This window comes from Saimiri boliviensis, chromosome 6, assembly GCF_048565385.1.
Source record: "Saimiri boliviensis isolate mSaiBol1 chromosome 6, mSaiBol1.pri, whole genome shotgun sequence".
In the NCBI taxonomy this organism is placed as follows: Eukaryota; Metazoa; Chordata; class Mammalia; order Primates; family Cebidae; genus Saimiri; species Saimiri boliviensis.
Window position 1 is genome coordinate 69333815 of NC_133454.1, and position 27874 is coordinate 69361688.

The following is a 27874-nucleotide window of genomic DNA, read 5'->3' on the forward strand; positions in this document are numbered from 1 at the left end:
ACTGAGCCTCCTCCAGACAGCAGGGCTGCTCCGCTCACGCAGATCAAGTCCGGAGCCTCATTAGTCATGTCAGATGACATAGTTAACACTTGGGGCCGGCACAGCCAGTTCATCAAAAGCTCCTATGTGCCTGGCTCCATCACCACAGCTGAGGAACTACTGTATGTGGAGCAGGCAGTACATCAGAGGAGCAGCGCCAGAATGCTTCTAAATTGGTTTTGATTAATTGCATAGACAGGTCTTTAATTGGTGCCAGTGTAACAGCCAGAGAACTTATGGGAAAGCAGGATGTTATGCTTTCATTCCCTGAAGTCCCATAAAGCAATGAAAGATGAGGAACAGAATCACTGCTCGTTGAAAATTTATCGACCATGCAGACCTAGAAAACACAAATAAGTATCTGAATTGAAACCTAACCTCGTTTTCCCAACTCATTGGAAGCCATGCATGTTCCCCTCTGCCCTGCCTGCCTGCCGAGATGTGCAGCTGAGAAAATGGTGTGATTTCTAAGAAACAAGTGCTTTAGCACAGAGACAGCATCCTCAGCTCTCCCCAGGCCCTCCTAGAATCGATGCCTGGAGGTATTTGGGAAGGTGCCTCCCCTCAGAAATGCCTCTCTCCAGCCAATCACCATCCTGTGAACTGTTGTCAGAGGCTAATTCACTTTGGGTGAAACATTCATTCACACATTCATTCTTTTCTACCTCTTGGAGATTTAAGACATATGTATTGACTGCGTCCTAAATACAAAGCACTGTTGTAGTGTCATAAGGAATATAGAATGAAGTTAAAAAAAAAAAGACCCTTTTCCCAGGAAAATGATTATATAGGAGAAAAGAGAGGACAGGGCCATAAAAGAACTAATGTATGATGAGTGACATCACATAGAAGAGGAACCATTGGGATTTTATATCAAGAAGACTTGGGTTCAAATCTCAGTTCTGTTTCTTCTTACTGAGCCACCTCAGATAATCACTTTAATTCTCTAAGTTCTCCCTCTTTGAGAGGCTGGAGTGCAGTGGTGTAATCACAGCTCACTGCAGCCTCCAATTCCTGGGCTCAAGTGATACTCCCATCTCAGCCTCCTAAGTAGCTGGGGCTAGAGGTGTGCACTACCACACCTAGCTTTTTCTTATTTTTTCATAGAGATGGGGTCTTACTCTGTTGCCCAGGCTGGTCTTGAACTCCTGGAAGTGATCCTCCTCCTGCCTCAGCCTCCCAAAGTGCTGGGATTACAGGCATGAGCCACTGAGTCTGGCCTGAGTTCTAATTACAGAATAAAGATACTTCCTGAACATGTTGACTGTGAGACAAATTTTAAGAATGAGCCGAGCCAGGCGCGGTGGCTCAAGCCTGTAATCCCAGCACTTTGGGAGGCCGAGGCAGGTGGATCACAAGGTCAAGAGATCGAGACCATCCTGGTCAACATGGCGAAACCCCGTCTCTACTAAAAATACAAAAAATTAGCTGGGCATGGTGGTGCGTGCCTGTAGTCCCAGCTACTCAGAAGGCTGAGGCAGGAGAATTGCCTGAACCCAGGAGGCGGAGGTTACGGTGAGCCGAGATCGCATCATTGCACTCCAGCCTGGGTAACAGGATCGAAACTCCGTCTCAAAAAAAAAAAAAAAAAAAAAAAAATGAGCAGAGTAGAAAGTACCCAGCACAGGGTCTGGCACAGAGCAATAAATTGTTGCCAGTTCCAAATAAGCATCACTAGTGAGGCTCGGATAGGGTGCTGTGTGATAGTTCAGTATTCTAGGAACAAACCATTACTGATCACAGATTCTGTGCCAGGGTCTAAACTGGACATTAGGGATTTTGTTAGGAAGCTCAGTCTTGCCCTTGATGAGACTGAGGTCCACTAGAGAGTCACAGTGATTTAATATGGTAAGAATGGAAAAGTGGCACAGGTATGCTCACAGAAATCTACTCAGAGGCAGTGAGGAGGAAAGGAGATAGTGGTCACTTCTACCCAAAAAATCAGGATAGATTCGCCTAAAGCGGCAATGCTTGAACCACATCCTGACACATAAGATTTTCATTTACAGATAAAGAAGGAAGCATTTTCTATGCACAAGGTCACAGTTTCCTTCCTTTTGCTCCTAGAGCAAACAGAGGTTATCCCCATAGGTCTTGGAATCAGCTGTTCTCTTTGTTATAGAAAGTTCTTCCCCTAAATTTTTCCGAAGCTGGCTCCTTCTTGACATTTATAACCTGATATTTTATTTTTTCGTTTGTTTATTGTGTATCTCTCCTACTAGAATGTCAGGTCCGTGAGAACCTGAGGTCCTGACTGTATTTTCCTCCACTCTGTTACAACATCTAGAACATTGCCTGGCATATAGTAGGCATTCAATATACATTCATTGCATAAATAAATAAATAAATAACCAACAGGAGGCACAAGAGGGTATACTGCAATCGAGGAACTATTCTAAACACAGTGCCTGGCACACAACAGACACTGAATTTTTTTTTCATAAAATTAAATAATGGGAAACGCCCGAAGCATAGGCCAGAGGAACTGAGGTGGGTGATAATAGAAGAGTTGGCCTCCGAGCTGCACCCGGGAAGAATGACAATGTGATAGGGATGTCAGGAAGGAGATCGGGAGGACTAAATCACAGAACTTTTAACTCCCTTCCAATCCAGAGCGCCTAAGAATTTCTCCCGAACAAATAATCTCTTGTCACCCTTCCTGATCCCCTTACTTACACCCCTCCTCTCCACTCCACCCTGTCTGGAGGCTGTAAGGACATCTGACGCACCATTTCCTGCCAATGTAAATCACAGACTGATGTGTGATGCTCGTTTGCAGGTTTTACCATTCCCCAGGTGGAGATGGCCCCAAATATCAGGGTGGAGGCCCCAAGCACAGCCAGCCTTACCACAGGGTGGCAAATAAGGGGGAACTGTTTACCCACCAGCACCTTCCTGGCCCTGCTCCCAGATAGTTTTATGTCCTCTGGTCCTGGATCTGCTCCTTAGTTGGATGCACCTCAGTTCACTTGCTGGAGCACTGATGTGTGACTGTTTAACTGCTGCTGCTTCCTGTCCCAGGGATCCTGGGCTTCAGGGAGCATGAGAAAGAGACAGAGAGCTTTATATGAGGTAAGCCTTGACAGTAATCATAAAAGTCAAAGACTACCTTACACTTAGATAGTGCTTCACAGTTTACAAGCCCAAGAGGACCCCTATTCATCCTTCAAGGCCCTGAACAAATGTTACCTCTTTTCACCAACCTTCAACTCTTCAGGCAGAGCTAATCCTTTCCTCCACACTTGATACAACCTCCATGATAGCCCTTATTGCCTTGTAATAAACGTATCTGTGTCCGTGTCTCATTTCCTCCACTAAACCATCAGAACCCTGGGGGCAGATCTCTTTTCTCCCAGTAAAACACACTTCTTTCTTTCTTACAAAGTCATGTTCACTATACATATTTTGTAACCACAAAAGTAATATTTATAGTTATAATAATAAAATTTTATATATAAAAGCATAATGAAACAAATTTAAAATCACCTGTAATTTCATCACCCAGATAAAACTACTTTTAACGTTTTGGATATATCTTGAGGGTTTTCTTACCGTACAGAAAGTAAAAATGGGATGATATAATGCATGTGGTTTTATAGTCTGATTTTATCACCGATCTTATCGTGAACATCTTCAAACATCATTGACAGTTCTTCAAAAACATCATTTTAAATAGCTGCATTATTTCACTTAATGAATATGCCATAATTTTCCTAACAATTTCTCCATTTTGAGACATTTGGGTTATTCCTTTTTTTTTTTTTAACTATTTTTTTACGAATAAGTCGGCAATGAATAGCTGTTACTTAAATCTTTGTCTGTATCTCTGACAGTTTTCCTAAGAAGGATTCCTAGGAGTGGAATGTCTAGGCCAACTGGTTTAAACTCCTTTTTTTTTTTGAGAGGGAGTCTTGCTTCATTACCCAGGCTGGAGTGCAGTGGTGCAATCTTGGCTCACTGTAACCTCTGCCTCCTGGGTTCAAGCAATTCTCCTGCCTCAGCCTCCTCAGTAGCTGGGATTACAGGCACCGACCACCATGCCTGGCTAATTTTTCTATTTTTAGTGGAGACAGTGTTTCACCATGTTGGCCAGGCTGGTCTTGAACTCCTGACCTTGTGATTCGCCCACCTTGGCCTCCCAAAGTGCTGAGATTACAGGCATGAGCCACTGTGTCTAGACTTGTTTAAACTCTTTAAAGCTTCATGATGCTCATTGTCAAATTGCTCTGAGAAAACAATACCAATTTATAATTTCACCAAAGCAAGAGCATGTCCGTCTCACCTGACCAACATTATAATCCCACTTATATCTTTACCAAGTCAGTGTCCTTTTCGCAGTGTCTCTCGAGTTAAGTAATTTTTCTTAAACACAGCAGAAATCATACGACCAAACTTAGAGTTATCCTCTTCCAAGATGTCAACCTGGGAGGGCATATTTACTTAAAAAGTGCTTCCATTGTTTTAAATATTTCTTTAATTTTTATTTAAAAATTGGCTGTAAAGCAGACAACACATTCTTTTGTATCTAAATTACAATACATCTTTGTCTTCAGGGAATTTTTTTTTTTTTTTTTTTTTTGAGATGGAGTTTCATTCTTGTTACCCAGGCTGGAGTGCAATGGTGAGATCTCGGCTCACCGCAACCTCCGCCTCCCGGGTTCAGGCAATTCTCCTGCCTCAGCCTCCTGAGTAGCTGGGATTACAGGCACGCACCACCATGCCCAGCTAATTTTTTGTATTTTTAGTAGAGACGGGGTTTCACCATGTTGACCAGGATGGTCTCGATCTCTTGACCATGTGATCCACCCGCCTCGGCCTCCCAAAGTGCTGGGATTACAGGCTTGAGCCACCGCGCCTGGCCCAGGGAATGATTTTTGATTTTTGGCAATAGTTCAAAAGTCACTCGAAATTCGTGAGATAGAAGCTGCAGCTGGGTTTGGGGTCAAAAATGAGGTGTAACGTTACAGTAGTGAGATTGAGGTCTTTTTGCAACTTGTAAAGAGAGTCCCACAGGAGTTCTGGGCAGTAGTGGCATCATCAGAATAAAGGCTGAGCCTTCTAGCATGACCATTCCAAAGCGGCTACACTCAGGTGGAGGTATGACTCTAGCACACAGTTATGGAACCTCCTCTCGTGACTTCAGCGTTACTCTGTGGATGGTCCCAGGGATAGGTGTCAACTTATTTCAGAACTGAACTCCAGGTCAAGTGTGGTGGCTCACGCCTGTAGTCCCCACATTTTGGGAGGCCTAGGTGGGTGGATTGCTTGAGCCCAAGAGTTTGAGACCAGACTGGGCAACATAATGAAACCCCGACTCTACAAAAAATGCAAAAATTAGCTGGGCATGGTGATACATGCCTGTAGTCCCAGCTATTCTGGAGGCTGAGGTGGGAGGATCACTTGAGCCCAAGAGGTTGAGGCTACAGTGAGCTGTGATTGAACCACCACATTGTAGCTCAGTGACAGAGGGAGAGCCTGTCTCAAAAAAAGTGAAAAAGAACTGATCTCCAGGCCAAGCAAGGTGGCTAACACCTGTAATTCTGGCACTTTGAGAGGCCAAGAGGGGAGGATAACTGGAGCCCAGGAGTTCAAGACCAGCCTGGACAACAGAGTGAGAACCTGTCTCTACCAAAAAAAAAAATTTTTTTAAATTAATTAGCCAGGCATGGTAGCATGCACCTGTTGTCCTAGATACCCAGAAGGCTGAGGCAGGGGGATCACTTGAGCCATGGAGTTGGAGGCTGTAGTGAGCTATGATCCACTGTACTCCAGGCTGGACAACAGTACTGATTGGATCACCTTCCTTCTTCTTTCTTCATCAAGCCCACTCGGACCTGATGTGACTTCAAGACCAAGACTTTAGAAGGGCAGTTTAAGGGGAGGGTGAAACATGGCACAGCAATGGAAAGAGACCTCAGACTTCAGTCAGAAAGAAATGAGTCTGATGCCTGGCTCTGCCTTTGCCTTTTGCCAGCTCTGTGTTAGGTCCCATTAGTAAAGGAGGATGCTACTTCCAAGAACTGTTCAGGAGTTACTGAGAGGGCTTTTGCTTTCCTGATGAAACAGGACTGCTAAGTCTGAACTATCTGCACCTCCCAACCTTTGCCTGCCTTGAACTTGGAGGTGATGGCTGAGTGTCACAGACATCTTGTAACATCTTGTAACGGAAAGACCAAGGAGCACCTTTGGAATTCTTGTTATGCCAGAAAATACCTATTTAAGTCACTGTTAGTTATCAGTACTTGCAGCTAAAAATATTCCAATACACATGCATAAAATGTGTCCACACATAATCAACGTGCAATAAGGGTAGCTATTTACACTCATTAAAGTCCCCGTACTGTAAAGACTTGAAATGCCTTCTTTTTCCTCAGCAGGACCTCAGTCATCCCTATTGACCCCCTACAGCTTTGCAGGGCACCTACTCAGGGCCAGGCTTTGTGCAAGAGGCACAGGCAAGAGATGCCCCCAATCTAAGGAGAGAAGTGAAAAGCCTCAGAGTATGCCAGTCTCTGCTGAGACATTGCCCACACCCAGCAGTATGCAACAGGTAAGTCCTGCCGCAGCCTGGGCTTTCTCCTTGTACCTGAGGCAGGCCGAAGATGATGTGCAAGACGCTTGGTATGTCCGCTTCACTGCCCACCTCATGCATGAGCTTGGAGATGCTTCTGGGTGGTGGAGGAAATGCTTATTGGCTTCCATATCTTTCCAGCCAAGTGCTCCTACCAAGGGATCCCAGGCTCAAGAGAGCCCAGCTTCGCCTGCTTGCTGTCTCCCCTCATAGGAAACGGGAGGAATCTTTTTCAGAATATTTGCTCCAGCAAAATTGTCCATTAAGGCTAACAATGGAGAGAAGGCAGAGGTACCGAGCTGTCTTTTAGATGCCCGGATGTCCCGTATGGGATTTTATAGACAAACAGACTGAAGGCAAAACCTATTTCCCACTTAAAGTTTTATGGCTTTGGCAGTTTAGACAGCCTTTCTGAGCTTCAGTTTTCTTATTTATAAAATGGAGATGATTGGCCCAGAGGTAGTGAGTTATCTCAATGGATTGTTCATAGTCAGTCACAGATTGAACTCCTTGTTCTATTCCTTCCCTCTTTCTCACTACTGAACTTAACTGGTCTAAAATAAATAAGTAAATAAATAGAAGGGAGATGTGACAGCCAATTTTATGTTTTCACTTGACTGGGTCATGGGGTACTCAGATAGATGGTAAAACATTATTTCTGGGTGTGTCTGTGGCGATGTTTCTGGAACAGATTAGTGTTTGAATTGATAAGACTGAGTAATGAAGACCCACCCTTCCCTAATGTGCATGGACATCATCCAATTCATTGAGGACCTGAATAAAACAAAAAGGTAGAGGAAGAGCAGATTTGTTCTCACTTCTGGAGCTGTGAAACCCATCTTCTCCTGCCCTCAGACATCAGCACTCCTTGCTCTTCAGCCTTTGGACTCGGACTGGAATTTATGCCATCAAACTCCTGTTTTTGGCTGGGCATGGTGGCTCATGCTGATAATTCCAGAGCTTTGGGAGGCCAAGGCAGGAGGATCCCTTGAGACAAGGAGTTCGAGACCAGCCTGGGCAACATAGCGAGGTTACATCTCTACAAAAAATGAAAATGAAATTACTTGGGCATGGTGACACATGACTGTAGTCCCAGTTACTCAGGAGGCTAAGGCAGGAGGATTGCTTGAGTCCAGGAGTGCAAGGCTACAGTGAGCTAAAATTGCACCACCACACTCCAGCCCAGGTGCCAGAACAATATCCTGTTTCTAAACAAACAAAACCCACCAAACTCTAGTTCTCAGGTCTTCATCTTAGGGCTTGTTATAGAACAACACCATTGGCTTTCCTGGGCTCCAGCTTGCAAACGGCAGTTCATAGGACTTCTAGGCCTCCATAATCACAACAAATCATATGAAAGAATAAATCTATTTACATATATCTCCTATTAGTCCTGTTTCTCTGGAAAACCTTGACTAATACAGGAGATAATAAATGTCTACTTCCAGCCTGGGCAACATGGCAAAACCCTATCTCTATGAAAAAATGCAGATATTAGTCAGGCGTGGTGGTGCGCGCCTGTAGTCCCAACTACTGGGGAGGTTGAGGCTGGAGGATCAGTTGAGCCTGGGTGATCGCACCACTGCACTCCAGCTGGGGTGACAGAATGATACCTTTTCCCAAAATAAATAAATAAATAAATTATATTAAGAAAAATAAGTGTCTACTTGACAGAATTGTTGTTTTTCATCTGGCAACTTCCAGAAACATAATCAGCTACACTAATGAAAATGGGTGTCATATCCCACGCCTTACTATAGACACATGGAGGTGCTGGATGAATTATAACACAAATTTCTTTCTTGCTTTCTTGCTTTTTTTTTCTTTCTCCTTCCTTCTTTTCTTTCCCTCCCTCCCTTCCTTCCTCCCTCCCTCCCTCCCTCCCTTTCCTTCCTTCCTTCCCTCCCTCCCTCCCTCTTTCCTTCCTTCCTTCCTGTCTTTCTTTCTGACAGAGACTTGCTCTGTTGCCCAGGCTGGAGTGCAGGAGCATGATCCCGACTCACCGCAACCTCCGTCTCCTGGGTTCCAGTGATTCTACTGCCTCAGCCTGCTGAGTACCTGGGATTACAGGTGCACACCACCACACCTGGCTGATTTTTGTATTTTTAATAGAGACAGGGCTTTCAGATGACTGGATGTTGCTCAGGCTGGTCTTGAACGCCTGACCACAAGTGATCCACCAGTTCAGCCTCCCAAAGTGCTGGGATTACAGTTGTGAGCCACCACGCCCAGCCTACACATGTTTTTTTTTAATTGCTGAATTTGAAAAATATAAAGAGAAATTTCTAGACATCAGAAATGAAAAAGGAGCTCAAAGGCAGGACAGGGTACAGCCAGTGCCAAGGAATACATAGGGACCTCAGACTTAGACGCAGATCCTGAGGGCTGTGGGCTAGGGTTTCACTGCACACTAAGGAATAGGAGATGGGGCTTAAGTTTCTGCCAGCTGAGCAAGTTGGAACTGAGATAAAACCCTGAGATTAGAAGCTGGGCTTCTTCCATGAAAAGGAGACTGAAAAGCTGTACCCTGGCTTTAAAGAAGTTGCAAGAAAGATTGACCTTTGAAGAGGCTGTGAGCGGGGTAATAAATAGCATTTACAAGAAATAGAAATGCCAGTCTCTGCTACATGCAAGATAGGGAGTTTGAATTTACTCTACCTTTATATGCAGGCACTCACTGAGATAAATTCTTTCTTCTTTCTTTCTTTCCTTCCTTCCTTCCTTCCTCCCTCCCTTCCTCCCTCCCTCTCTTTCTCTTTCTTCCTTTCCTTTCTTTTTTTTTTCTTTTTTCTTTTTTTTTTTAATGTAGTTTCATCTTGTCACCCTGGCTGGAGTACAATGGCGTGATCTCAGCTCACTGCAACCTCTGCCTCCTGGGTCCAAGTGATTGTTCTGCCTCAGCCTCCTGAGTAGCTGGGGTTACAAGAGTGCACCACCACACTTGGGGTGGGGGGGATTGCTGTGTTTTTAGTAGAGACAGGGTTTCACCATTTGGCCAGGTTGTTCTCGATCTCATGACCTCAGGTGATCCTCCCACTTAGGCCTCCCAAAGTTCTGGGATTACAGGCATGAGCCACCACACCCAGCAAGATAAATTAACAGAAAAATTGGTCCAGATCATTACAATTCACAGGTTAGGCTGGGGCAAGATATATTAAAACTCTTAGGTTTGGGCTGAAGCAAATCAAAATAGCTCAATAGGGATGCTTGACAAATATACTAGAAAAAAAAATTCTCAAAAAGTAACATCACATGAGGAAAGAAATGACCGAAATAGAGAGTTAACAAACAAAACAAACTAAAGCTATGAAGGGTAAAAATGGAACCACCTGAAAGAGACTATGAAGTAAGGAAGATTAAAATAGAGAGAAAAGGCCAGGCATGGTGGCTCACGTCTGTAATCCAAGCACTTTGGAGGCCAAGGCAGGCGGATCACCTGAGGTCGCGAGTTGAAGACCAGCTTGACCAACATGGTGAAACCCCGTCTTTAAAAAAAAGTAATAAAATAATAATAAAATAAAATAAAGAGAAAAGAAAGTGTAGAAGCCTGGCTGGGCACGGTGGCTCACTCTTGTAATCCTAGTACTTTGGGAGGCTGAGGCAGGCAGATTGCTTGATCCCAGGAGTTCAAGAGCAGCCTGGGCAACATAGTGAAATTCAGTCTCAAAAAAAAAAAAAAAAATTTTCTTCTTTCTTTTTCTTTCTTTCTTTCTTTCTTTTTTTTTTTTAAAGGTAGAGTCTTGCACCATCACCCAGGCTGGAGTGCAATGATGTGATCTCAACTCACTGCAACCTCCACTGCCTGGGTTCAAGTGATTCTCCTGTCTCGGCTTCCCAAGTAGCTGGGATTACAGGTGTCCACTACTATAACCAGCTAATTTTGTGTATTTTTAGTAGAGACAGGGTCTCACTATGTTGGCCAGGTTGGTCTCGAACTCCTGAACTCCTGACCTTGTGATCTACCCGTCTTGGCCTCCCAAAGTGCTGGGATTGCAGGTGTGAGCCACTGTACCCAGCAAGAAAAAAAAAAAAAAAAAGCCATTATAAAGGAACAGAATAGTATGGAGGAGAAAGAGTTGAAAAATTAGAAAAAGCACCATATAAAACTTCCAGAAATAAGAACACAGCTACTAAAATTGAAGACTCAAAGATGAGTTAACCTACATATTCAAGCTAGCTGAAGAGGGAATTTGAAGAGACATTTTAAGGACATGACCCAAAATGGAGATAAAGAGAGAAAACCCAAACAAGAATTTAAGAGAAATGAAGAATAAAAAGAGAGAGTCAAACAGATGTCTCATAGGAGTTCCAGAAAGATTTAACAGAGGGGCCCGGCACAGTGGCTCATGCCTGTTAATCCCAGCACTTTGTAAGGCCAAGGTGGGCAGATCACCTGAGGTCAGGAGTTTTGAGACCAGTCTGGCCAAATGGTAAAACATCGTCTGTACTAAAAATACAAAAATTAGCCAGGTGTGGTGGTGCGTACCTGTAGTCCCAGCTACTTGGGAGGCTGAGGCAAGAGAATTGCTTGAACCCGGGAGGTGGAGGTTGCAGTGAGTGGAGCCATTGCACTCCAGCCTGGGCGACAAGAGTGAGACTCCATTTCAAAAACAAAAAAAGAAAGATTTAACAGAGGGAATGGTGGAAAATCATTATTTAAAATATTAAGGGTATATTCATTGGAGTTCTTCAGTGAAACATGAAACAGAACCAACAAGATGTGTGCGTGTGTGTGTGTGTGTGTGTATGGACAGAGAGCAAGAGATTTATTATAAGGATGTAATTATGGAGACTGAGAAGTTCCAAGATCTGTACCTGGCAAGCTGTAGACCCGGGAGAGCCAACAGTGACTTTCCAGCCTGAGTCCAGAGGCCTGAGGAAAAGGAGAGGCAGTGGTGTAAGTTCCAGTTCAAAACCCTGCAGTCTTGAGACCCAAAAAAAGAGCTGATGTTTCACTTTGAGTCTAGAGGCAGGAAAAGCCTGATGTCCCAGCTCAAGCAGCCAGGCAGGAGGAGTTTCCTCTTACTTTCAGGAGAGTCAGCCTTTTTGTTCCATTCAGGCCTTCAACAATTGAATGAGGCTCACTGGCATTAGAACGGGCAGTCTGCTTTACTCAGTCTCCTGATTCAAAGGTTAACTCATGGCCTGGCGTGGTGGCTCATGCCTGTAATCCCAGCACTTTGAGAGGCCAAGGTGGGATGATTGCTTGACTCAGAGGTTCGAGACAAGCCTGGGAAATGTGATGAAACTCCAACCCTGCAAAAAAAATACAAAATTAGCTTGGTGTGGTGGCATGTGCCTGCAGTCCCTGCTACCTGGGGGCTGTGGTGGGAGGATCTCTTGAGCCACGGAAGCATAGGTTGCACTGAGCTGAGACTGTGCCACTGTACTCCAGCCTGGGCAACAGGAGTGAGACTGTCTCAATAATAATAATAATAATAATAATAATAATAATAGCACAGAAATGTTAAAAGGATGGGAATATATACTGGGCAAATCCTAAGCAAAATAATGAAATATCGACAGACTTTAAGCCAAAAGTAATTAGTAAAGAATCACATGATAATAATAATGATAAAAGGAAAAGTTCACCAGCAAGATATGGCCCAGAACCTCTGTGTACCGCCTGGCAACATGGCTTCCAAATATATGAAGCCCCCTCAAGTCTTCAGCATGCATGTAAGGAAACTACCAGAGGCCAGAGAAAGAACTATCCAAAAGGATTAGGAGAAACCATTTTTGGAGATCACACAGGCTCACTTCATATTCTAACATCTGGAGTGGCAAGACATATTTCATAATGTTTCAGGTGTCCTCAACACTGGGGCAAAATTAGCCCCAGACTAATATTACTCTGGTCTCATCTAACAAAACTTAAAAGTAATGGCCAAAAGCTATTTCCAAAAAAATCAGTCAACTGAAATAAATGGAAGGAGACAGGTAAAATTGGTAGATAAGGTCATTAAAACAATTATAACTGTATTCCATGTGATCAATAAACTAGAGAAAAAACTGAGCTTGTTAAGGAGACACGGAAGATATCAAAAAGACTCAATTTCTGGTAGCAATACACTCATTGACCATATCTTGGTTTCTAAACACTATTCTCCAATAAAAGGAACCAAGGCTAGGGAAAAATCGAGAATAGACAAATGATTGGTCACAGGTGTGGAGAGGCAAACAACAAGATAATCTTGGGATACATTGTAGTACCAGAAGGTAAGGACCTGCTAAGAAAAAAAAAAAAAAAAAAAAAAAAGGTTAGGAGCACATCAAAGAGACACAGGAGCAGGCCGGGCTCAGTGGCTCACGCCTGTAATCCCAGCACTTTGGGAGGCTGATGGGGGCGCGGATTACCTGAGGTCAGGATTCGAGATCAGCCTGACCAATGTAGTGAAACTTCTGTCTCTACTAAAAACACAAAATTAGGTGGGTGTGGTGGTGCATGCCTGTAATCCCAGCTACTTGGGAGACTGAGGCAGGAGAATCACTTGAACCCGGGAGGTGGAGATTTCGGTGAGCCAAGATTGTGTCATTGCACTCCAGCCTGGGCAACAAGAGCAAAACTCTGTCTCAATAAATAAATAAATAGAGACACAGAAGCCAACCTGAAAGGGCATCCAATGGTCAAAGATGGAACAATCTGAGCAACAAAATAGATAACACAGCATTGGACTATTACTCAAAATATAAAACAAACATACATGAGTCCGAACATATCCATAGAGAGAGAAAGTTGATTACAGGTTGCTGGGGCCAGGGATAAGAGAGAAAGAGAGTAACTGCTTAATGAGCATAGGATTTCCTTTTAGTGTGATGAAAATGTTCTGAACTATATAGTAGTGATGGTTGCACAGCTGTGTGATACTAGATGCAACTGAAATGTACACTTTAAAGTGGTTAAAATGGTGAATTTTGTCATGTGAAATTTACCACAGTAAAAAAAAATATAAAAATCCCTTCTTTCATTCATCTATCAAACAGTTCCAGGCAAGGTCTATTCTGGATTCAGGGAACAGTTCCAGGCAAGGTTTATTCTAGATGCAGGGAACACAAGGAAGAATCAGATATGGGCTTGGCTTTTAGGTCATGGGCTGGTAGGGAAAAAAAACATCCTGCAATGCTGATCGCAGTGGCTCATGCCTGTAACTCCAGCACTTTGGGAGGCCGAGAAGGGCGGATCACGGGGTCAAGAGATCAAGACCATCCTGGCCAACATGGTGAAACCCCGTCTCTACTAAAAATACAAAAAAAAAAAAAAAAAAAAAAAAATTAGCTGGGCGTGGTGGTGCGTGCCTGTAGTCCCAGCTACTCGGGAGGCTGAGGCAGGAGAATTGCTTGAACCCCGGAGGCGGAGGTTGCAGTGAGCCGAGATCGCGCCACTGCACTCCAGACTGGCGCCTGGCGACGGAGCGAGACTCTTGTCTCAAAAAAAGAAAAAAGAAAAAGAAAAAGAAAAGAAAGAAAAGAAAAACATCCTGCAAACAACTAAGTTCAGTTAAGTATTACAGTTTTCTTGATGTCAGAATGTGCATTGCTACAATGAGATATCATCTTACCCCAGTTAAAATTGCTTTTATCCAAAAGACAGGCAATAATGAATGCTGGCAAGGATGTGGAGAAAAGGGAATCCTCATACACTGTTGATGGGAATGTAAATTAGCACATCCACTATGAAGAACAATTTGAAGGTTCTGCAAAAAAACTAAAAATAGAGCTACTACCATATAATCTAGCAATCCCATTGTCAGATATATACCCAAAAGCAAGCAAATCAGTTTATCAAAGAGATAGCTCCACTCTCATGTTTATTGCAGCACTACTCACAATAGCCAAGATTTGGAAGCCACCCAATTGTCTGTCAACAGACAAATAAAGAAAATGTGGTATATATACACAACGGAGTGCTATTCAGCCATAAAAAAAGAATGAGATCCTGTCATTTGCAACAACATGAATAGAACTGGAGGTCATTATGTTAAGTGAAATAAGCCAAGTACAGAAAGACAAACTTCACATGTTCTCACTTATCTGTGGGAGTTAAAATTAAAATAAATGAACTTATGGAGATGGAGAGTAGAAAGATGTTTACCAGAGGCTGGGAAGGATAGTGGAGGTTCTGGTGGGGGGAAGAGGACATAGTTAATGGGTACCAAAAAATAGTTAGAAAGAATGAATAAGATCTAACAGTTGATAGCACGGCAGGGTGACTACAGTCATCATAATATAATTGTATATTTAAAAATAACTACAGGAAGCCCGGGCATGGTGGTTCACACATGTAATCCCAGCACTTTGGGAAGCTGAGGCAAGCGGATCATCTGAGGTCAGGAGTTCAAGAACAACCTTGCTAACATGGTGAAACCCTGTCTCTACTAAAAATACAAAAATCAGCTGGGCATGGTGGCAGGCACCCGTAATCCCAGCTACTTGGGAGGCTGAAGCACGAAAATCACTTGAATCTGGGAGGGGGAGACTGCAGTGAGCTGAGATTGCACCACTGCCCTCCAGCAAGGGTGACAGAGCAAGAGTCCTTTCAAAATAATAATAACTAAAAGAGTATAATTGGATTCTTTGCAACACAAAGGATGAATGCTTGAGGTGATGGATACCCCATTTACCCTGATGTGATGATTATGCATTGTATGCCTGTATCAAAATATCCCATATACTCCATAAATACACCTACCACGTACCCACAAAAGCAAAAGCTAAAAATAAAATTAAAGAATGCACCTTATACACTGTGGTGGGGGAGGGTGGCTGCTTCACTGAGTGGGGTGGTGGGCGGTGGGGGAGAACAGCAATGGTGAGGCCAAGGCTTCAGTCCAAAAGGGGAGTTTGCCAAATAGATGGCAGCAGAGAAGAATTCCAGGCACACGGTGGGGCATGACTGAGCAAGCTCAAAAAGTTGGTATCCAAAAGCCTCCAGTTTTCAGCAAACTCCAACCAAATAGCACATGAGCCATATAGAGGATGGTCTTTCAGATTGTGTGGTGAGGGGTGGGTGGCCACCCCGTCCAGCTGCTGTAGGTGACAGTAAGAGATGTTAGGGAGGCCAGCTGTGGTGACTCATGCCTGTAATCCCAGCACTTTGGGAGGCTGAGGCAGGCAGATCATGAGGTCAAGAGATCAAGACCATCCTGGCCAACATGGTGAAACCCCAGCTCTACTAAAAACACAAAAATTAGCTGGGCATGATGGCACACACCTGTAGTCCCAGCTACTTGGGAGGCTGAGGCAGGAGAATCGCTTGAACCCAGAAGGCAGAGGTTACAGTGAGCGGAGATAGAGCCATTGCACTCCAGCCTGGGCAACACAGCAAGACTCCATCTCAAAAGAAAAAAAAAAAAAAAAAGAGATGTCGGGGAAATCACATGGATCTGCCAGGATGTGAGGGTCAAAGAAAGCAGGATTCCAGGAGTGGGCCACTGGGTGGGTGATAGATACTGCTCATCCCTAAGTTGACCCTGCAGGAACATTCTGTTCAGGAGAGGTCAAAGTAGAATAGAATATACAATTCCCTAATTGTATGCCCTTGTACTACACCCATCATCCCATTTTATGTATTCAATTCTTAATTTTTAAAATTTGTGCATTGGAAACCAACTTCTCTTTTCCTTGGGCTTCCTGTTTTCATGTTTGAAATATGTTACTATGGAAATGTCATGGCACAGTATGGTGGCATTTATAAGTGAAGTGCAAAGAATTTTCAGAACATCTAGAAACACAAGCCTGGGGTTTAGGGATCTAAGTCCTAATTATGTGATAGCATTCATGACTTCAGACACTGTGTCATGAATATAAACATACTCAGAAATTTGAGACAGCACAGAGGAGATAGTTGAGAGCTTTATTAGGATTTATGTGCCCAGATTTTTAAAAACGAGTTTGAGAAATATTAAAAACACAAAACATAACACATGACTCGAGAAGAACATCTGGAAAAAATGGATGACAGAATGCCAATTTACTTATGAATACACACCTCTGGAAGGACAGGGGACCTGGACACCCCAGAGAAATTTGGTAAAACCCTCTGCACCACTTTTCATGCTATAAATATGTTCCTTAAAAATTGTATGTAAACCAACTGTTGGTAAACCATTTAATGCAAGGGTGAGCATGATTTTAAAGATATCATAAGAATGTACATTTCAGGAAATAATTATCGGTGGAGTAATAGAAAAAACTCACGGATTAAGTGAAGTTCAAGGTCCTTCATTATCATCCTGGTTCTGCCACCAACTAAATGTGTGATTCAAGAAAACCACTCAACCTTGCTGGGCCAATTCCCTCTGCGTTTGGGTTGTAATTCTGAATTTTCACTTATTAGGTTCTTAATGCAAGGTACAGGGGTACTGGCCCACAGCCTCAAGTCCAGTTTCTTCTGAGAGGTAATATTATAAACTGAATCCTTGTGGACAGAGCTCCAGGCTCTCTTACTTAAGAGGAGCTACAGTTACCATCGTTCTGTGTTTTGCTTCTCTACTGTCCACTGTCTTATTTTCACAATCACCCTCAGGGTGATGATTCCAACTTTTTGTTCCAAATTCTTTACAAAAGTGTGTTCCTTAGCTCTGTTCTCCGGGAAAAACTGAGTCTAAGGTAGGAACCCCTTCTTGGTGCTCCTCTCCACCTATGGCTCTTTCCCTAACCCACAAAGCTGGTCACTGCCCAAGGACAAGGGCTGTACTCTCCGTGCCTAGTGCAGGCCCAGGCTCAAAGAAGAAACTCAGTAAATGACCATTTACTGGATTTGTTCTTTTTTTTTTTAGACAGAGTCTCACTTCGTCACCTAGGCTGGAATGCAGTGGTACGATCTCAGCTTACTGCAGCCTCCACCTCCTGGGCTCAAGCGATTCTCCTGCCTCAGCCTCCTGAGTAGCTGGGATTATAGGCATGCGCCACCATGCTGGACTAATTATTGTATTTCTAGTAGAGATGGGGTTTTACTATGTTAGCCAGGCTGGTCCTAAACTCCTAACCTCAAGCCATCTGCCTGCCTCAGCCTCTCAAAGTGCTGGGATTATAGGCATGAGCCACTGTGCCTGGCTTGGCTGCTGGATTTTTTTTTTTTTTTTTTTTGAGGTGGAGTTTTGCTCTTGTTGCCCAGGCTGGAGTGCACTGGCACAATCTCAGCTCACTGTAACCTCTGCCTCCCAGGTTCCAGCGATTCTCCTATCTTGGCCTCCCAAGTAACTGGGATTACAGGCATGAACCACCACACCCAGCTAATTGTGTATTTTCAGTAGAGACAGGGTTTCGCCACATTGGCCGAGCTGGTTTCAAATCCCTGACCTCAGGTAATCCACCCGCCTCAGCCTCCCAAAGCGCTGAGAATACAGATGTGAGCCATAGCGCCCGGCTGGCTGGATGTTTTTGAAGGAGAAAGCTGAGGCAAGGATATGGGTCTGACAAAAGACCCAAACCCTAGGAGTGGACTCCTGGCTGCTTCTTTAAACATTTCTAAACTTTCCAAATTTTCTACAATGGGCAAAAATATCAAAACCACAAAGCATTGAACTCTCCTTTTCCTGGCTTTCTGTCAATGCTCTGGTCTCCCGTAAATAATGCAGTAGCCAGTTTCTTTCTAATACTGCAAACTTTGCTCAGTGCTCCAATGTTTGGCCCAGGACATACAGCACATATCTTTCCTTCAAGAGAAACAGCCATTCTGGTCTTCTAGTCTGTTTTGCTTAAATAGCAATGACACCATCCATTTGTCTTTGTGGAGTTAACCCTGTCATCCTGCCCCAGGCAAGGACTCCTGCCAACCGGCTCCAGAAAGGGTCATTTATCAACAGTGTTTAGGCACCACTTTGATACTTCTGCCACGCAGGAAGTACAAAACACCACTGTAAGAATTCTTTTGTCTTCTTAAGCAAAAACAGGTTTAGGCCTTAACTGGCAAGAGATAGCAATGAGTCAGGCTTCTTGCCGACTACCACGTTTGTAGAGTAATTCCAGAGCTGTCAGGGAAGCCTCAGGAAACAGAGGAAATTATTCTCTATTGAGCACTTACTCCATGCCAAGTGTTGTGCTGTGTGCCTCATATACAGTTTAATGTAAGCCTCACATCTAATAATCACTATCTAACATAGATATTTTTACTCATTTATCTTATTTCTTGTCTGTCTCCCTCATTGAAATGTGTGTTCATGAGGAGGAACATTTTTTGGGGTCTTGTTTATTATGTCTAGAACAGCATCATACACAGATAAGGACTCAATAAACATTGTTGAAATTAACAAAATGAGCAACTCCATGACATAGGTGGTATTATTTCCCTTTCATAGATGAATTAACTGAAGACTTTAGAGGGTACAAATGAACTGCCCAAAGTCACATAGCTAATAAGAAGGCAGAACTGAAACCCGAGCCTCATTCATTCATTCTATAGATCAGGGGACTTACACTTAGATCTTAAAGAACTGTTTCAGCTTGGCAATTATATGATCTATAGGCTTATAAAATACGTATTTACCTTGTGTACTCATTTGGAGGTTTCAAATTTCACTGAGGAGACATTAACATTTTTATAATAATCATTTTACTAAAGCAACGATTAAGTACACATTTTCCCAGCATAACAATTTCATCTATGGACAGGCATTAGCTACATGATTTTTCATTTTAAAACTCCACAATGTGATTCTTTTTCAGACATAAATAAAAAATACAGTGGTTCTGGATGCCAACAAATTCACATTTGCAAACCTTAAGTGTTTGGTAAGTTACAACATTAAGATGACTAATGATATGCGTGTGGTATTCTCAGCATAGAATACCCAGTATTCCAGCGTACATCCGTGTGGCTTGAGTGTCCCAGTATGGGAGGAGGTAGACTTGGCACATTGAAAGCCACTGCTATACTCAAGAAATCATATGAAGTTCAAGGATTCTTCAGAGAATCAGCTATTACAAAATCCGTCTCAAGAATTCATTTTGTGTGAGAATGAAATGCAAAGGAGGTTAATTTTACCCAGGAGAGCATTCACATCCTTTTCCACTTGTCAGAATGGACTTGATTCCTCAGTGCTCTTTTACCTACCTAGGAATACATGCAAGAGCACACCACCCACGGTGTCTTCCCTAAACACTTCGTGTTTTTTTGTAGTGATTAGGATTACATGCCCTTCTCCTCCTGGGCAGGTCCTTTTCCCTTCTGTCCCAGCCTTGCCGCCAGCACAAGATCATACAGCCTCTGTGTCCACCCAGCCAGTTAATTGTTCATGGACCAACCTAGTGATCTGGCCTCAATCTCTCCACTGCCAGCTCTAGGTGCTATTGTTTTTTTTTACTGATAATAGAAGTAACAATATTCTGGATAAATTTTTTTAAAGCATAAAACCAGGAAAACCCATAATCCAACTACCCAGAGTTTGCATAGCCTTTCTGTCTTTTTACATATACAATTTTGTATATCACTCTTTTCACTTAACACTATAAGCATTTTGCCATGCTGTTGAATACTCTTCAAAAACATAAATTTTAATGATGGCACAACACTCTACTGGATAGTCACACTGTAATTTACTCAATCAGTTTTCTACTGTTGGACTTTAAGATTGTGAAGCATCGATTTTGCCCGTATTTTACATTATTTCTTTAGGACAGATTCCCAGTAGTGGAATTAGAGGATCAGAGGATATAAACGTTTTTAAAGCTCCCGATAGATACTGCCAAATTGCTTTTCAGAAAACTGTCGCCAGTCTACACTTCCAACATTGCCAGTGCGTTTTTCTACCAATAGAGATCTGTCTAAAGGATAATAAAATTTAAATGAAACATGCAGTCCTCAAATTATTAATGCCTGGAGAGGTATCAAGACCAGAGCACAAAGGCATGTGGCAACGGTCATACCTATTTCCAGGTATGCAGTTAACAATGGGTTACTGTGTGCACACAGAACAGAAATTTTGCAAGAGTGAAGAGTAATATAATTAGATTTCAAATCATCTAATCCAAGGCCTGTGTCTATTTTGTTCACTGCTGTATCCTGGCACACAAGATAGCGTCTGGCACATACAGCCACTCAATAAAAATTTGTTGAGTGAATTAACACAGAATCTTCTTTCAGATGTGATCTTTCACCAGCTGTAGGGTTTAGTTACTCCTGAATTCATAGGAAACATGACTGGCTGGATCAGACACTCTTGTAAAGGTCTGTTCAATGCTGAGATTGTATTACAACTTTGGAAAATCAGTTTAAATAAAGGTGACACAATAAACAGCTCTCTAGGAGAAAAACCAAATATATTTACCTAAAAGGACGCATCTCAGCACCAGTTGCAAGGTGCAACTACACATATGTATCTGTAACACATATGTATATTTGCAAGCATGCAAAAAATACACTTCAGTGAGTTTTTTCATCTCCGTAGTATACCCTTTAATAGGCAGTAACATAAGGTTGTTCAAATGCTGCCCATGGGCAAAGCATTTTTGGGACTACCTTCAGTTCATTCTATTATTGTTGGTTGCAACTTGGCATCAGTTTCAGTGTTGTCAACACTGGTTTTGATGTTAGGGAATAATATAGGTGGTTTTATAATATTTTCAGTCAAAAAACAAGCACAAGCCGGGCGCAGTGGCTCACGCCCGTAATCCCAGCACTTTGGGAGGCTGAGGTGGGTGGATCACGAGGTCAAGAGATCGAGACCATCCTGGTCAACATGGTGAAACCCCCATCTCTACTAAAAATACAAAAAATTAGCTGGGCATGGTGGCGTGTGCCTGTAATCCCAGCTACTCAGGAGGCTGAGGCAGGAGAATTGCCTGAACCCAGGAGGCGGAGGTTGCGGTGAGCCAAGATCGCGCCGTTGCACTCCAGCCTGGGTAACAAGAGTGAAACTCCGTCTCAAAAAAAAAAAAAAAGCACAAAATTTGTTTTGTGAACCAGAATATGTTCAAGGTAAAATAGCCAATCATTCAGCTTTAGTTTACTCTCCTGGCTCTATAGATTCCTTCCAATATTCCATAATTTCCTTTTTTTGTTTGTTTGAGACAGGGTCTCACTCTGTCGCCCAGGCTGTAGTGCAGTAGCATGATTATGGCTCACTGCAGCCTGGACCTCCAGGGCTCAAGTGATCCTCCTGCCTCAGCCCCACAAGTAGCTGGGACTACAGGTAAGTGTCACCATGCCAGGCTAATTATTGTATTTTTTTTGTAGAGATGGGGGTTTCACCATGTTGCCCAGGTTGGTCTTGAACTTCAGGCCTCAAGTAATCTGCCTGCCTCAGCCTCCCAGAGTGCTAGGATTACAGACGTGAACTCTTGTGCCTAGGCCACAATTTCTACATAATAAATTGTTAGACACTGCCAGATCAATGTGGCATTAATAATGTTATTGATGGGAAATAATCAATCATCCATCGTTTTTATGCATACAATAAAACAGGGTTTGTATTGGCCTATGGGCCAATTCTGTCCTGCCATCTGTTTTTCTATGGCCTAAAAGCTAAAAATTTCTTTTCAACATTTTTTTTTTTTTTTAGATGGAATCTTGCTCTGTTGCCCAGGCTGGAGTGCAGTGGTGAGATCTCAGATCACTGCAGCCTTTGCCTCCTGGGTAGTGGAATTACAGGCACACGTCACCACACCCTGCTAATTTTTGTATTTTTACTAGAGATAAGGTTTTACCATGTTAGCCAGGCTGGTCTCAAACTCCTGACCTCAGGTAATCCGCCTGCCTCAGCCTCCCAAAGTGCTGGGATTACAAGCGTGAGCCACCATTCCTGGCCTCTTTTTAACATTTTTAAATGGATTTTTTAAAAAATCAAAATAGTATTTTGTAAAAACCATATAAAATTCAAATTCCAGTATCCATTTATAAAGTTTTATTGGAAACAGCCATGCTCACCCGTTTCTGTATCAGCTATGTCTGCTTTTACATTAAAATACTGAGTACTGGCAAAAGAGACCATATGGCCCATAAAGACTCCTTTACAGAAGTCTGCTGGCCCTTGGGCTATACCCAAGTGAGTCCCTGGAGGTACTATAGCTCCCCAATACAGATTTTTTTTGTTTCTGGATATTAATACAAGGAGAGGGGTGATACAACTAGGATGGCGTTTGCAAGAATCTGACAAGGGAGATGCTGAAGAACATAAATACATGATGGTTGTTTCAGAAAAGATATAAACGTCTGGTAAAATCTGGGTGGGCTGATTGAAGAATAAGCAATGGGAGAAGGCAGGATATCATAGTTTAGCAGCAAAGGTAGGCTCTTATTGAGTCAAATGGGACTCTGCTGAGACCCAATACCAAATTGCCTAGTGAAACTTGCTGGTGATGATGTCTGCAAATAGCAGGCAAGCTGAGCAGCATTTGTAATGTAATGACAGACAATTCCCCAATAGTATCCCATTCCTTTATTAGGTGTCCTCAAGTCATTTAGCATCCATATTTATCCAGGCATTTCCAAAGGCAAGTATAGACTTTGACTAAAAAATGGATCTGAGAGAAAGGTTCTGGGAAGGAGGCCCCAGGTAAACATTCTTCCCAAATGATAACATTTCATTGAAGACTCAATCAGGGTCAGAATTCAGAAGACAGCAGAACCATCCACATGTTTTTCTAACTTACAGATTCGGTGAACATTTTATTCTTTCTCTTTTTGATCAATACTAGCGGGGCAAATGGAGCAAGGTAGGGTGAGGTGATGAAAGGGGAGAATTGCCTAAAATCAGTGATAGGATGACCTGCCCCAGAAGGCATGTATTTCTTTCTCAGCAGTGGCATAAAACATTCTATGTGAACTCTGAATTAGGATGGGCGTGGGGGTGTGGAAAAGATCAACCTAAGAGCCAAACAGAGTCATTGACCAATTGTGTTAAGCTTGAGAAAGTTTGCACATGGCCAGCTCTCTTCCTGACATCCCACAGAAAGCCAGGCTTGATCTTCTGTGGTTAGGTGGAGCTCCTCCTGCCAGGGAAAATACAGTTGCTAGGATAATGGGCTTTGGATGTTACAGCTCTGACAAAGTTTCATGACTCCTGGTACCAGAGGTAACCAAATTGCCTCCTTGAGAAACTGCTGACACTGGGTGCCTCTGGGAAGTGCAACTGATGGTGCTTATGGGTGAGAGGGAGCTTTCCCTGCCCATGCCCCTTACAAAAAACAAATCAACACATATGCCCCCATGTTGCCCCACCATGCTTCTTGAGGATAAGAAGGCAATCTGGGGCCAGGGCTAGAGTAGACAATTTCCTTACTCAGCAGCTGAAGTGGGGAGCTGGAGGAAGGATCCAAAAAATCAGAGAGAAGAGTTGTAAGTTAAGTGGAAAACCATGACCCAAAGGTCTATTGAAGGATCAGCACGCCAAAGTGACCAAAAGCAGCTAATGAATGTGTGACCCGGGACCAGAAAACTGATGGATAATAAATTGAGAGGTGTCTTAAAACAGCCAAGGGAAGAGCCTGGGGTGTGACAGACACACAGCTGGATGTGTGAGACTATGGGACCAGGAGCTCAAGAGGCCCAGGGCAAAACGTGGATCAGCAACAAAATGGATTTGGTAGGTGAGCACATTAGGAGTACTCATATAAGAACTTTCCTGTTTGGGGATGCCTAGACCATGCTCTACCCTTGGGTTTAAAGATTCTGAGCAGCCAAATGTGAATGGTTTGCTCTGGATAAGTCCTTTTCATTACAGCCACGTGGAAGCATTTGAATTCACACTCCTGATTATCTGCTTCTGGTTGCTGTGTCTAAACCATGTCTGAACCAGCATAGCTCTGGTACTCTATACTCCAGCAAGGGTCTTGGTCCAGCATCACTGGCAGGGACACACCAGCGCTGTTCATAGGACTGGAATCAAACTCAGAAGTAAGATGTCTCAGGACCTCTGGGTTATAACAGGTTAGAAGCAATGCCTGTAGGCAGGGTTGTGGGATCCTGGCCTGGGTCCAGAAGCATATAAATCTGCAACAATTACCACTGGGTGGGCCTCAGTAAGAATTAATATAACTTTCAGCAACAAAGCTGCAAGAACTAGTGGTGGGGACTTTGTTCCTAAAGTGCAGTGTCCATGGTGCCAAGTGCTCGTGGGCAACCCAGAGCCACATCTGATGTAGGAAGACTTAATGGTCCTGAAATGGAATGTCTAGAAACTGTTAAGGAGCAGAAGGTCTATAAGCTGTTGCTTGGTTTAAGAGTTCTTATATAGTATCTTCTCTTTGTGGGACAAGGTCTAGCTTTCAAGGTGCCTCAGAATTAACAGGTGTTGGCCGGGGGTGGTGGCTAACGCTTGTAATCCCAGTACTTTGGGAGGCCGAGGTGGGTAGATCACCTGAGGTCAGGAGTTCGAGATCAGCCTGGTCAACATGATGAAACCTCATCTCTACTAAAAATACAAAAATTAAACAGGTGTAGTGGTGCCTGCCTGTAATCCCAGCTACTCGGGAAGCTGAGGCAGGAGAATCACTTGAACCCAGGAAGTGGAGGTTGCAGTGAGCCGAGATTGTACCACTGCACTCCAGCCTGGGCAGCAGAGCAAGATTCCATCTCAAAAAACAAAACAACAACAACAACCACAACAAGAACAGGTGTTAATGAGGAACTTGTAATTTTTGCAGGTGAGTAGAGAAAGTGAAAGAACAGAACTAAAAGTAACTGTGAAGAGTAAGTGTTGCGCCTCTACTCTTAAGCAATATTGTTTAAGAGGAGCTAGTATACGTAAAAATTCTTGAGTAAAACAAAGACACTGGCCAATTCTGTGAAATTCTGTTACCAAACCCCTGCCCCCTGAATGTTTCTAGTCTATGTGGTATTACTTGGAACCCACTTGAGAAAAGTTCCATTCCATAAATCCTGGAAGAGGCAGGAAGATAAGAAACGAATGAGTTTGAACTTGCAGAATCTGCTTGTTGGGGGTTCCGACTGAAAAATCAGTTATCAAATTGGTTGTTACAAACCAATTCACAGACTCAGGAGAAGCAATTTATCAACTGGCATAGAGTTGGAGGCATAGGAGAGGAAGCAAATTATCCCAAATTGTTCATCCACTGCAACATTATCTTCCTCTTTAAACTTTGCTATTGTAGCCAACTGTGTCATCATTTCCTACTGATGCAGGTTCGATGCCTCATGCTGTTCCACCTGCTTTCCCTAATTTCACAGTCCCCTCTTATACCCATCCTCACGGATCCAGTTCAAGAACCATCTCATCCATGAAGCCCATCAGCCCTTGGAGATCTTGTTTATAACTTCCACATTGTCAATGTCCAGCAGTGTTCTAAAAACAGCAAGTTCTCAAAACTATAGGCATTAGTTACTAACAACAGGCTGCGGTATGGGAATCCACACACAGGCAGCAGGCTCCCTTAATTCAGGGTCTACAGAACCACCTAGTCTTCCTCCCCACACATCACAGCTTAGGCCTGGGTCCCCAGGTTTATATTTTCTATCCTCCTCTTCCAGCAGAGGAGATACCCAAATGAATGGGGGTCTAAAGCACAGGACTAGAATGAAGCAAACCCAGCTCTTCTGTGAGGTGTAGGCATGTGAGAAGATCAGTATTGGTGGCCAACCCCTGATTCCTAAGGTGCTCCCACTGAGTCATCTGGGCCAGATCAGCCCCTCGGGCCAGCACTGCTCAGTAGTACCAGCATCCCACTGCCTTCTATACCATACCTCAGGCCCTGACTGTGAAGCAGGATGAAACTGTAAGCCTTCTTTTGGGGTCCTCCCAGAACAGCATGTCTCCCTGGGCACAGAGATACTCATTCCAGGAGATTCTGTTCCTCACTTCTCAATGGCATGATCCTCTGAGGCAGAATGTTGAGAACAAAGGAACAGGACTGCCACAATAAGCTAAGGTCTGGGCAGAGAAGAAATCCACACTTGCTGAGGAAAAAAAAAAAAAAAAAAAAAAAATCAAGAACAAGCAAGTACCAGAAGGCAACAGCCAGAAGTTCTTCAAAGTTGTGGAGAACAGCAAGGAAGATGGTCCAACAGTCCAGCAAAGAGTAATGAGGAGGGCCATGACATATAGGGAGGAGTGGCAAAGACTGAAAATAGGTGAGCAGCCAAATAACAGTGAGGCAGCTTCCTGGTTCTGGTTCAGCTAACTCACGTACCTCTCACCATGGGGTGAACCAATTCTCAGCTACCCTGGGGGGAAGGCTTGTTGAAGATGAGGCCTGAAGAAGCTGGCTGGCAGGGTAGTGGACTCTGGGATGGGATACCGGCAGGGGCATTTCCCCACCAGCTTCACCCTGGAGATGACTCCATGTTTGAGAACCTGTTACCTTTTTCCTCATACATGAGCTATTTTTCCTAGTTTCCTTTGAAAGATCAGACTGAAAGTCAAGTTTTCGTGGTGTAGGTTCACCCTTCAAAACACTTGAAATAACTTTCGCAGAAATCTTCTTCATGTTCAAGTTTTCTTTCAAAATGAGCCTAACAGTTTCTTTGTCTAAATTTAACTCTTCAGCCATCATCCTCACAGTTAACTGCCTGTTTGAACAAACCAAGTCCTTGACCTTCTGGATATTTTCATCTGTCCTGTGGGTGACTGGACGCCCACTTCGGGCGTCATCTCGAACATCTTCCCGTCCTTCTTTAAACCTTTTGTGCCAGTCAAAAACTCTGGCCCTTGACATGACTTCATCTCCATAAGCTTCTTTTAAAAGATGGTGGGTCTCACTTGCAGACTTATTCAATTTCACGCAAAATTTGATACTAATCCTTTGTTCTAAATAGCGGTCACTCATTCTGGCACTGAACAACACAGGAGCGTTAACAGGCCACGACTGTGACGTAAAGACAGATCAATCTCTATAGGGCGGTAGGTGTAATCATATCGCTATTCTTGCTTTTCTAGAAGCCTGGTGAGGAAAGAGTAATTGCTTTTCTGAGATTTTGTCTCTCAGCTTCCAGTCGAGACTAGGGAGATCCGTTCTGGGAAGGTAACAGGGCCAACAGTCGCTGCAAAGCTGGAAAAACTAAATCTACAACCACGTCTGCATCCAACCAGTGCATGCACATCTGCCGAGAGTTTGCCAATCAGTCACCAAGGTCGCCCCGATTCCGCGGCCCTTAAAGAGTATATGGCGATTTCTGCAAGAAAGACCTAAGTGGTGGCAACTTAAGCAAGCAAGGAGAGGTGCATAGGTGGTGCAACGTGCAAGCTTGCCCCAGATCTGCAGAAACCCGCGCACGCTAAACCTACCGGAGCAGCCCGAGGCTCGCCTACTTTAGTGTCCCGGGAGACAGGCGCGCATGCGCAATTCCCTTCCCCCGCGGACTAGACTGTG

General features: G+C 43.5%; 1 protein-coding gene across 3 annotated transcripts; it reads right to left on the reverse strand.

Moving 5' to 3' along the window:
• Positions 1-27856, reverse strand: GVQW3 (GVQW motif containing 3). 3 transcript variants are annotated; one of them, XM_074400901.1, is made up of 2 exons: positions 26867-27855; positions 1-379 (listed from the first exon to the last, which is right to left on the reverse strand). In XM_074400901.1, the coding sequence occupies exons 1-2, from the start codon at positions 27329-27331 to the stop codon at positions 140-142; spliced, it is 705 nt and encodes a 234-aa protein (XP_074257002.1). In that variant the 5' UTR covers positions 27332-27855; the 3' UTR covers positions 1-139. The 3 variants fall into 3 exon arrangements, 2 of the variants coding, with proteins under 2 accessions (XP_074257002.1, XP_039327089.1); XR_012518062.1 differs by lacking the exon at positions 1-379 and adding an exon at positions 17369-26462 and having other exon boundaries at positions 27790-27856; XM_039471155.2 differs by lacking the exon at positions 1-379 and adding an exon at positions 17369-26462 and having other exon boundaries at positions 26696-27852.
• Positions 27857-27874: the final 18 nt, after the last annotated feature.